This window comes from Contarinia nasturtii, unplaced genomic scaffold, assembly GCF_009176525.2.
Source record: "Contarinia nasturtii isolate CC-2019 unplaced genomic scaffold, AAFC_CNas_1.1 Cnas_scaffold_350, whole genome shotgun sequence".
NCBI classification, from domain to species: domain Eukaryota; kingdom Metazoa; phylum Arthropoda; class Insecta; order Diptera; family Cecidomyiidae; genus Contarinia; species Contarinia nasturtii.
This window is the reverse complement of record NW_022197705.1, coordinates 4,999,471-5,011,611: the sequence shown is the minus strand read 5'-3', so window position 1 is coordinate 5,011,611 and position 12,141 is coordinate 4,999,471. Positions and strand designations below refer to the sequence as shown.

General features: G+C 34.5%; 1 protein-coding gene across 13 annotated transcripts in view; it reads left to right on the top strand.

Annotated features, from left to right (window-relative positions):
• LOC116338347 (homeobox protein 5) overlaps positions 1–12,141 on the top strand; it is a 41,268-nt gene that overhangs the window by 15,128 nt on the left and 13,999 nt on the right. For all 13 annotated transcript variants that reach the window (XM_031763541.1, XM_031763540.1, XM_031763537.1 and 10 more), the window contains exons 2-5: positions 3,789–4,751; positions 9,096–9,276; positions 9,588–9,713; positions 9,793–9,962. In XM_031763541.1, the coding sequence (XP_031619401.1) occupies positions 4,262–4,751; positions 9,096–9,276; positions 9,588–9,713; positions 9,793–9,962 (967 nt within the window). In that variant the 5' untranslated portion in view covers positions 3,789–4,261. The remainder of the gene's footprint in view (positions 1–3,788; positions 4,752–9,095; positions 9,277–9,587; positions 9,714–9,792; positions 9,963–12,141) is intronic.

Here is a 12,141-nt window from a genome sequence, read left to right as displayed (position 1 = left end):
GAGAGATAGAGAGAGCGAGCGATACTAAGAGAGTGGGACAGATAACGGGGTGAAGAGACTGACAGAAGTGTGTATGTGTGATATGTTTGTGTGCGAATACACGAACGCTGATATAATTGTCATGTGTAGTGCAATGTTAGAAATTATACAAGTGCATCATTGAAATTGATGAGCTGTTTACAATGTACTTAGCGAAAAAAATGCATTTTGAACGAGGGCGCCAATCAGTCAAAGCAAGCGTGAGCGCGCTAAATTTTTCAAGTTTTGGTTTATTCATTAACGTCCTCCTTCTGCTGTTTGCCACTCGATCGTTCATTTGGTTTGCTTGTTCGTTCGCACCCAAACTTCGGGTCTGTTATTTTCTTCTCCATTTTAACCCATTTTGTGTTCGGTTAGTGTGGTGGATTGGTTTTTTTTCTTTCTTCATTGTTTGTTTGTCCATTTTCATTAGACAAAGCCACTAAAAGAACTTTGTTTCGTCGCTGTTGCCGTCACTGCTTCTCTCACTTGGCTGGTTCATGGTTCACCGTATTTACCGTCCAATACATACATACATTGTATGTGCGATTAAATAAATATATAAAACTATAATTAGAAATGTGCTGCTGTTATCTATAAGTGAAACAACAAACACACACACACAGCAGGATTGCTTAGAAATGTTGTGCCGCACGGTTTTCTATTACGTCATTCGACCCATTCACATCAAGTGAGCGAGAGACGCGGAGAGAGAAAGAGTGAGAAAAAAAGGGCAAAATATAATTTATCCATTGTGTGAGAAAGCATTATTATCAATAATTACTATCGAATTAGTTGACTTCAGTTTTATTGTCTGTTCGCCCCCTTTCTGTCCGTATTCGTTTAATCGATTTTCTTTATTTTTGAACGCTTGACTTTGTAAGAGTCATACTCGATTGTTATTGTTTTCTTCGGATTTTTCCCAATCAAAGACATTACTATGAGCACAAGAAAACGAAAACGGGGGAGTTTTGCATTGATAAGCAAAAAAAAAATCGTGATTGATTCATGGGTTTGTGTATGCTGTTGTTTGTTCAGAATGGAATTGTTCACTTCATGAACTGAGTCAAGAGCTTTCCAGAGAAATTCAAACGCACAAGCTCACACAGTGTGATATCGAATGAGAAAGGGTGGGCGAGAGGGATAGAGTATATAATTCACGGCCATTGCGAATGGTTTTGTTCTCGGAAAATTTTATGAAATATGCAAATTAAATATACATTTGTGCAAAGCCAAACGAGCAAGTCGAGTGAGCGTGATCGCGGGCGGACGCGCAGAAAAAAGCGTATGTTTGTGACTGGTTCTTATCAACTACGTGCATTTGTTCTACCATTTACTTATTACTATGTGCAATGTGTTTCAGTTTCAAATGAGCGCTTGCAGCACCTCTCTCTGTCGCACTCTTCTCATTGTGCTGGTTCCATTTAAATGTCACTCACAAACTATAACACTTCGAAGCATACACAAAGGCGTGTGACACGTATCATATTTATTTTGTGAGCGCGCATTTCACCGGCACTCTTTTTTCTTCATATCTATGCAGTTTTTTTTTGCTGTTTTCATTTGAATTGTTCAATATTTTCGTTCGTTGGTTGCCATATTTTCTGAGGACAACAAGTTATTCATTACGATGGCAGTTATTCACTGTGTACCATTCTCAGTCTCTATCACTCGGTCACTTTTGTGATATATGTTCATATTCATATTGTGCTTATTCAGATAAAGTTCTCAGGTTTTGTTGTTTGCTTGTTTGTTTGTTTCTTTTTGCTGGATTTTTTGTGCATAGAATTGCTTGCATAGAATTGCGGCAATGGAATGTGTGTCGTGTGCGACATCGCGGTCAAGTTATATTGTCGTGTAAATATTCGATTACCAGTTAATTTGTTGTGTACCAGTGCATATTGTTTTGTTGCTTACATTTTTTCTCTCCCTTCTCTCTCTCCCTCTCTCTTCTTTTGTTAAAACTGGCTTTATCATTGTTTTTAAAACTACAGCTACTGCTGGACGTTGTTATTGACACTTACAATAATACCCTCCCCACCGAGCTACTGACCACCGTCGCTGATTCACATTGGAATGTTGTTTATTTGGAAATTTAACGCGACGCCGAAATTCGTGGAAGAGAAAAAATAGAAAAATAAAATAAACGCAGCAACGACTTTTATGACTAATGTGACAATGTTGCAATACTGGATTGAAAATGATTAAAGAAATTGCCAATAAACAACAACAAGAAGTATATATGGTAGATAATTGATGTGTGTGCTTACAGAATCGCAAAGTGATTCAATGTTTAATGTGTATATATATCGATAAAAGTACATCATGCGGAATGTTGTTTTGTTCTCTTCTTCTTCTTATTTCTGCTGTATGCCCGCGCGCAATTGCTTCTTCATTCTCTGAATATGTTTTTATCCGTGTCTTGTCTGTTTTTTTTGCGCTTTTTCTCTTATTCGGGTTTTCGCCAACAATCGATGAGTTATTGTTTGGCTAGACAAATCGCGCACTCACCAAAATACACATTTCCCCGCATTTGAATTATGAAGTAGCGCGTTATTCTCTTCGTTATTCTTTTTATTCTCTCGCCATCTCTCCCCGTCTCTCCCTTTCTCCTTCTCTCCTCTCTCTGCAAATTGCACACGTACACATTTTGTTGTTTTGAGGAATAAGAATGTTGTTTTGTCGTGTGTCGATGGAATGGCCGTGTGCTTTTGGCTGCACAATGCGCTTTATATGTATGTGCTTGTGCATATGAGAGAGTGTCTCGGTCGGTTGATCGGCCGTTACTAGTGGTGGCTGCCGTTGCCGCTGTTGATGTTTGTTTTATTACATTTGCGGTTTCCTGGTATCATGGATCTTGTTTTCGTTTCAGTTGTCGTGGTATGTGTCTTGGTCTCCAACCAATATATACATATAGAGTATATTCGCGCGCTTTGTCTATACAGTAATTTTTGTCTTCTTCTCTTCCCACCGTTGTTTTTGATTTTTCTCTGATTTCGCGATGTGTGCTATGTGTGTATGTTTTTTTTTTCTTTTCCGCTCTGGTCATCCATAAAACTTTTAAAATATTTTTTTTTTCACTCAATACGTTTTATGCACAATATGGCATGCTGTCTTCGTTGTCGATATATACATAACAACAACGCGTTAACAAAATATTTGAGATAGAAGAAGAGGAAGAAGTAAAAAATGCGCACAGCTAACCACAGAATATCTAAAGTCAGTCTCTGAGAACGAAAACAAGAATTTCTGTGATCCGTGAGAGCGAGAGGGAGAGAGAGGAGAGAGCTGAAAAGATTGAACACTCGTTCTCGCATATACATACTTCATACACACCATTCAGTCTCTCGTATAATATAGTATAGACAAAGCATACACAACACACAGTTCGGCGTAATGAATTGATGGAGCTGCGCATTTTCGAGGATGCGTCGAAAAATAAGTGATTCCGCGAGTTTTTCGAAATAAAAAAATCAGATCAGTTTGGTTAGTTAAACGAGATACGACTGGATTCTTGCATTGAAGTCAAGTCGTATTATTTTATTTTATTGCTCTTTTAACAAAAACTTTTGAATGGATACAAATTGCTGTGATTTAATGGTAGTGCATGAAAGCATTTTCAATTCGAAAACATCGAACATCTTTCGATTCCACGTTTATTTGAAATGCGCAATCGCAAATTCAAACCAAATTTTCCACAACAGAAAATAAACGAAATAATTTGTGATTGAAATAGTAATTAAAACAATTTTTTTCTGTTTTTTTCGCAGGTATACAATGAAACGGATACGGATGCGGTGAGGGAAAAGAATCAAATTGGAAAAAATACAACAGTCAACTTTAAATCGCATATACACAAACCGTTACGATGTGAACGAAGAAATTTTTTAATGTAAATTGAAAAGCGAAAAAAAGAGACAAAATGTGAACAAAAAAGTGCGAATTCGAAAAGAAAGTTGTTTCAGGTGGGAAAATCCAAATATGGAATGGCCCACACAAATAAATTCAATATAAATATAATGACAAAACTAAGAGAACAAGTGAATCCAATGAAAATTTGTGTATGAAGAAAACAGACCGAGATCGATTTCGATTTCAATTTTGATATCGATCAAATGTAAACGAAAAAAACAGAAACATACAAAAGAAAAAAACAGGAAACATACAAGTCTGACTGAAAAATATAGTTGTTTAAAAAAAAAATCAAAACGGAAATTAAAGAGTCAGGAAAAAGAAAACAAAAATGTCAGCTACATCAACGTCATTACCGTCATCGGCCGCAACAAATGCGGCCAATAATGAAAATGTGATGGAAACATCACAGAATAGCCTACGGAATCCAAAGTCATCATCGAAACAAACGGCATCAAGCGCCGATAAATTGGGCGTGTGCTTGCAGGGCTATTTAAAGAAACAAAAAACAATGAAGAAAAAATATTTCGTGCTTGTTAGTAATAACGGTGAAAAACCAGCCCGCTTAGAATACTATGACAGTGAGAAAAAGTTTCGTTCGCGTTTCGGTCATCCAAAACGAAGTATTGTGCTGAAAAGTTGTTTTCACATCAGCCAACGCTTGGACACAAAGCAAAAATTCGTAATCGCACTGTATACGAGAGAGGACAGCTTTTGCATTGTCATGGAAAATGAATCCGAAATGAACAAATGGTTGGATGCATTACAAATATTACGACAACATGAAGAAAGTGAAGTAGATTTGCCACGCACCACATTTGGTAAGTGTGTTATGAAATAAAATACGATACAATCACATATTGTTTTTAAATGTAAACAAACACACACACAAATTCAATTTTTTCAACGAAAAACAATGTCAAAATGCAAAAAAAAATCCATTTAATGGATGAAATTTTACAAATTGTTTGTGTGAATGCATTTCAAAATTCAAATGTACGGTCAACAATAAATGACGCCAGTGTTTTGGCGCGGACAGGTTTAATGAAGACGTTTCAACAAGAGTGCATTTATTGGAAAGAATTGAAAAATTATTGTTATTATATTATGAAATGGCTGGTTGAACATAACATAAATTTTGCTCTCGACTTAATCTCGCCCGTGTTGAAAATCAACCAATTCAAATTGAAACAAAACAACAACAACGAAAAGAAAAACTTATGTATAATAAAATTGCGAATGGCATACAGACGACACACGAGAGTCAATATTGTTGGCGGTCTCAGGACAAACAAAAATATTTGTATGAGCTAATGTGCGCGCGCCCGCGAACAAGCGATCGCTTTTTTTTATTTTATGGCATTATCATTTGTTGCACATATATTCAACACAAAACACAACACATTGTAACAGCGATATTTTATTTCGTTTTCAACGGTTTATAAATCAGTCCCAAATTAAAGGCGAATGGTTTATGAGGTTGTAAGTTTACATTGTTACAACCAGAACGAGAAATGAGAATGCGAGAGTGGCGGGAATGAGAATGAAATCAATATACACAAATCTAAATAACCGCCCGAAACGCATTCCTTCGCGTGGTTTTTGTTTTCGTGTAATGTTGTGGATCTGTTGCGACTGGCGAATATGTCGTGAAAAAAGGGAAAAAAAACTACACAACAATACAGTAACAATCCACTTAATTGATCCCCGGCCTTTCCCAGAAAAACGGCACATACTATATTATGTGCGCGCTCAATCGAACGAATGAACGAAAAAAAGAACCACAAGACGACGACGACGACAACAAACATAAACAGAGAAATCAACGAAGGCAGCAGCAATACAGAATTAAAAGGAATATATATGTCTGTATCGAATCGCAACCAATAGGCAATCCATTGGTGCGGCTAATTATTTTTACATTTCTGTGATTTTCCAAAGAGATATCAACAATGGCATTTCTCGATTTATTTATTTTTATTATTTATTTTTTTTTTGAATTGGCCGGGGACAAGTCTGTTCGTTATGTTGTATATTTCGCCTTTTGCGCGTGAGCGTATATAACTTCTCTTGTTCACTGTCTTCAGAGATAAAGTGCAATGGAAAAACGACCGATCGAGAAATTGAAAATAGTCTGTCTTTCTTGAATTTGATTTGTTGATTTTTTTTAGTTCTCTCTTACATTTTTTTCGGTTCCGCTTTGTTTGTTGCTATTGTCGTCCGTCGTCTTTGCTGTTTTGGTTCGCAATCGTCTATCATGCTCATTTTCTCATTGAACCGCTTAATTTAGTGCGTAGTTCATTTCAATTCGATCAGTGCAGGGTCGTCCAAAGAAGCACTGATGTAAAATTCTATAAAATAGACGACAATAACTGAAGTCCAAACAAATAATGAGAATTTGTTATGACTTCTCTGTTGAGTGTTTTACATTTATTTGGTTTTGTCATTTCCACACGCTATTCACAATTTGCGTTTCTGTTTCGTTTATTCTTCTGTTTTAATAATTTTGTCAAACATTGGTATAAAATCAGAAAATTCGTTGAACCGAGATTTCATTTTAAAAAAAAGCACACAAAACATTTTCTGGCTTTTAAATAAACAAAACCGAAATGATCCTGTAATTGGCAAATATACGGTGTTGTCCAAACAACTTTTCTCTTATAGTTTGATATGTCATTGCTGTCTGATATTTTAAGCAATGAAACGCAACATTGTTGCTTGTCGTTCGGTTCGAATCGAGTTGTTTTTCGTGTAAAATGCATAATCGAAATTGCGGCCGAGTTTTGTTTCGGCTCAAAATATGAAAAGAATTTGTCAATTTATTATCGAAAATTAGCGCAGCATAAACTTGTGCGAATGAACGTGTGTGCTGGTTCATCAAAATTGACAAGAATGCCCAATAAAATATATGTACTTCATAAAAGCACACCAAAAACGGCGCAAAAAATATGCACAATTTTTTTTATATTTTGTTATTGTTGGTTTATTGTTAACCACATCGTACTCTTTTGCTCTATGCGGTGAATGTATTTCTTTTGGTATGAAACGAAATCGTAACGTTTTTCGTCGATGTTGTTGTTGTTGTTTTTTTTTTTCGTTAGTTCATTCGGTTTGCCGTTTTTTCCCACATTTTATTTTCGTTTCGTCGCTTCGTTTTAACTTTGATAAAATATAAATCAGGTCTGTTACTGTTTATTTGGTTTTGTTCGGCATGTGTATATGTGTGTGTGTGTATGGTTGTGCTTTTCTGTTCGTTCAGTGTTTATTTTATTTGCTGTTGCTGCGCTTTTTGTTCCACGTTTTTATAATTTAGCTACAAGTGGTTTTTTTTCTTCTTTAACTGTTTTCATTTCAATATACTCGGTGTGTGTGCTATGCGAATGTGTGTGAGTTGTTGTTGCTTCTTATTATATATAATTTTTTACTTTTCGTTCGCATTGTGTGCTCTTGAAAACAAGCGAACCAGTAAAGCAGTTAAACGCGAAAATGCAACATTTTAAGATTTATGATGCTATTATAGCAACATTGTAGCGCAAAATAATCAAACATTAAGTAAATTCAAACAGTAGATGAAGCTGAAAGAAACTCGAACGAAGAGAAAATACAGAGAGCGAAAAGGAGAGGATGGTAGGAAGAAATTCTTTCAGTCAAACAAAATGAAGAATGTGCTAGCATTTTCAAATTGGATTGAGCAAATGAGCGGGGGAAAAACGAGCGAATGAATTGCAGAGAGAAAATGAGAGAGACACACAGTGAGAGAAGGAGAACGAATGAGTGAATGATGGAGTGATAGAGATACTGAATATGTATTAAGCATGCTCGATCGTAAAATCGCATAAATACTTGTTTTATTGGTCTAGAGATGAAAAGTAATATGGCAAAGGTACACATGCAAAGAAGAAGAAGAAAAAACAACCTGAAGAATGAGACACAAAAAGAGAGCAAATATAAATAAAAGTTACACATTTTTATTCATCGCCTTCGACGTTGTCCGTTTCCTTGTTATCTTCAATATCTATGTGTTCGAAAGAGTTCATAGTATATATTGTGCATTCTTCGTACAAGCTATTTTGGATGCCACATCGAGAGGATTCTGTTGTGATAAACACACCATCGATTGCGCTGCGTGAAAAAATGCGCGATAAAATTAGACGAAGAGAAATAACATTGATGCTTCATTTCTATAATATCGATAATTTGCCATGTTTTATTTTATGTAATGGACTTTTGCAAATAAAGAGCAAAAAAAAAAGTCGTGTGTATTACATGAATCGGACTTTCCGTGATTGGTTGTGCTGTGCACCATATATGTCATATCGTGACATTTGTATGTACTCTTAATTTAATTACTCCGGCGAACCGATACACCAGCGGCACAATTTTGCTCACAAGAAGCGAATAAAAATGGTCTCCACACGCATGGTGACGTGTGCGTCACATGAAAGCAATGAATTGTTGTAAAAGATAAGCATTACACACACGCATTTTAAAAAGCTTCACGCTTATACGCATAAACTATTTTCTAACATGCGATCGTTATGAGTGCGATTATCTGTCACATGGGCCTCATTTTTTTACCCATATTTGTGTGCTCTCTCTCTCTCTCTCTATGTGTCTGTTTTTTATCACAATAAAACACACATCGATACACATATGGCAAGTAAATGTGTTTCAGTTTATTTCTCACATTCGATATTATCCCGGTGCCCGATGACGTAAACATTGTGATGACGTGATTGTGATATACTCAAACGCGAAAAACGTTTATTTATTACATCAGTTTGCAACAACTGCCTATATTTTTATTTAAATAACAATTCTATAAATATAAAAGCAATCACGAGACATTTTAAATACAAAACTATCGCTTTTTTTCGGTTTGTATTAATAATGTGAGTCAGACAATAATAATTTATCCACGTTTGTGAGTTTGGGCGGCGAAAAGAATGCGATTTAAGATTTTAAGATTTTTTGCGATTTAAAGATCAGCGGCATTTGCGAGCCACAAAAAAAATGAAACTAGGAGAAAACAAATCGCACGGCACATCGTGCTAATATTCAACTTTTGATGATGGCAGCGATGATTTTGATCATGATTATTGTTATTATTTCGATGATGCGAATTTCATTCTCTGATTATATTTGTCTTTCATTTCTATTTTCAGAGCATGTGTGGGAGGTGCAAGTACATCGCAGAGGTTTGGCAGTTGAGAAAAATATCGTTGGCACGTATCATCTTTGTTTAACCGATAAAGCATTGCGACTGTCACAGACCGGCTCAAAGACCACACAAAATGGGGAACAACGAATGCCATACGTTGAGTTTCTATTGACAACGATCAGACGGTAACAACATCAATTTTTTTTTATGTCTGATTCTATTTTCTTTGCTTTCTCTTTTTTATGGGCCTACATCGAAATGCTCTTGTTTTTATCACATTTTTTTTTTAAATATTATACGCGTGCGATTATTTTATCGTGATTCCTTTTGTCTATTTATACAAGTGAGGGGAAAAAATTTCCGTCTTCTGGCATTTTTTTTTCTCGTTTCGTCGAAAGCATTTTTTGGCTGGTGTCATTTTTCCTTATACAATATATTACACATATATTTGATATTTTGTTCTTTTTTTCCTCTTCACCATTGGTGACCACTGCAGATGTGGCGATTCTCAGCGATTTTTCTACATGGAAGTGGGACGCCACAGTGCAATTGGCGCCGGAGAGCTTTATATGGAAACGGAAGATCCTCTGATTGCACAAAATATGCATACAACGATTATCAAGTAAGTGTTTGGCCTCTTTTTTTTTCATTCCATTGAATATGATTAATTTGTATCTGACAAAAAAAAATTCTTTGCACAGTGCAATGTCAACAAATCGAAATCGTGAAGAATTCGGTGGACCAATGAGAAATCGTTCATCGTCAGCGAACGAGGCTTCCAAGCCAATTCTTGTGCTACAACGACGACAGACGCATGTGGGCAGCAAAACATTGAACTTTTCACCATCAAACGGTGGCAATTCCGTTGCTGGTAAGTGGATTTTTAAAATTTATTTTCAAAACAATAACATCGACCTTTATCAAAGGGGCCATTGCCACTACAAATCAATTCATATAATGCAATCTAGTACAAAAAAACAAATCAAAACAATTCAATGGTAGTGTATGTTTGTTAAATCAAATTCATTCGAGAAAAAAAAATTCTACGAAAAAAATGCAAAAACATCAGTTTTATTATAACAGTTATGATTGGTCGTTTGAAAATGAATAAGAAAAAATAATTCTTCGAAAAATATTATCACTTGTTGTTTTTATTGAATTGGTTCCAGCAAAATTATTATCAAATGGAATAAAACGTAAACAACAAAAATTCCGACAATCTAGAATAAATGGTACATTATTTTTCATCGAAAATACTGAAATAATTCTCAGAAATGATGATAAGACAAAAAAAGTAATTTTCAGACTCTATCATATCAATAGCAACTGATTTGAATACTTTCGAGGAATTTGACTTCGTTTTAAATTCAGAATCACATTCGAACATTTGCATTACATAATAATTGAGATTTCATTGATTTGCATTTCTGCTACTATTTTCATTTACTTTGAATTTTGTGGCATTGTTTTTGTACTATTGCATTACATTGAATTGCGTTGTAGCGGTAGTTTCTCTCTTGAATTTTTTTTTCCGCGAGTAGTACGCGTTCATAAAGAAGCGACACAATTCAATTTAATTTTTTTAAACAAAAAAAACACAAACACACTTTTTTCAAGCATATTCAATTTTGTTTTAATATTGTTTGGTTTTTTCTATTTTCAAAAAATAGATTTTTGTTTCTCTGTAAATTCAAACTTACACGAACATTTTCATAGGTACACAAAAGTCGTTGGGAAATTTTTGTTTGGCTCTCCCCCCCTTTCTGGCTGTAATAAAATCCAATCACTTTTCTCTCTACAAAGTCACTCCAGTTTTCCCAAATTAATAATAAATTGATTTGATTCTACTCTCACATTATTTCACTTAAGAAATAACACCCATTAGAGAAAACGAGAAGAAAATGTTCACATTATGATGAAAATATATTGAAAGATAAGACCATGTGTTTTGAGTTTTTCCAAAAGTTTTGTTGAAAACTTCAATTTATTATAAGTTCAGAGCCAAACTTGAATTCTTATCGATTCAAAACACACTCATACACATACATACACAGACATGCACAGCATGAAAACAAAAACAAAAAATAATAATACAAAACTTGAATTTGACCAGGAGACGAGAAATCTCATAAAAAGTAGAACATTGTTGCAACAATGTGAATCGTCTCTGCAAAATTGGTTCGAAGTGGCCGCGTATTTTTCAATAAATAAGTTTTCTGTTATTCTTTTCCCACCCGATTTTTTTTTTTCATCCAAAATTCTCTTGTTTTTTTTTTTTCTGTGTGAATTACTAAGAAAGTAATATAATGGGTTCCCTTTCTGCTCTTCTTGCACCACTTCTCACTTTTCAACCACAAATCGTTACTTTTCCTCTATTCTTTAATTCAAAGTTAACGCATTTATGGAATATGGATTTTTTTACTCTGTTTTTGTAATTTCATGTAGTTTTATTGTTGTTTTATTATTATTATTATCATTTTTTGTGGTAAATTTTATTTAATTATAGTAGCAATGGGAAATATTTTTTTTTTTATATTAATTTTAATGTTTTTTGCATTTTGAAACTAATACGGTTTTTTTGCACATTATATAGCTGTGATTTATAGTTTAATAGAATTTTTCCGAAGATATATATTCAATGAACTAAAGTCCCCGGTTGTGTATATCCATTGCGAAATTATTAATAATCTTCTGTTGGATTTGTGTATTTTTTTGTAAATTTATCTTTTTTTCATATCGCTGTCAGTAAATTTGCTGAGTTTTTTTTATAGTGCAAGAGCAATAATAACTCTTAAATTGTTGCAACATTCCATTTAAACCAAATGCTCTCATACACAGACACATAAATAAACAAAACAACCACTTTCTGTCATAAAATGACTCATATATATTTCGATGACTATTTCATGTAGTAGTGTCTCGCCTGCGCTGACTTAATATCACAAGACATAAATTGTTGGTGGCATTTTAAATAAAATTAACCACAACAATAAAAAAAATTGATCCCGCACAGCTTTTTAGCTGAATTGATGGTGTCACGTGTTCCATAA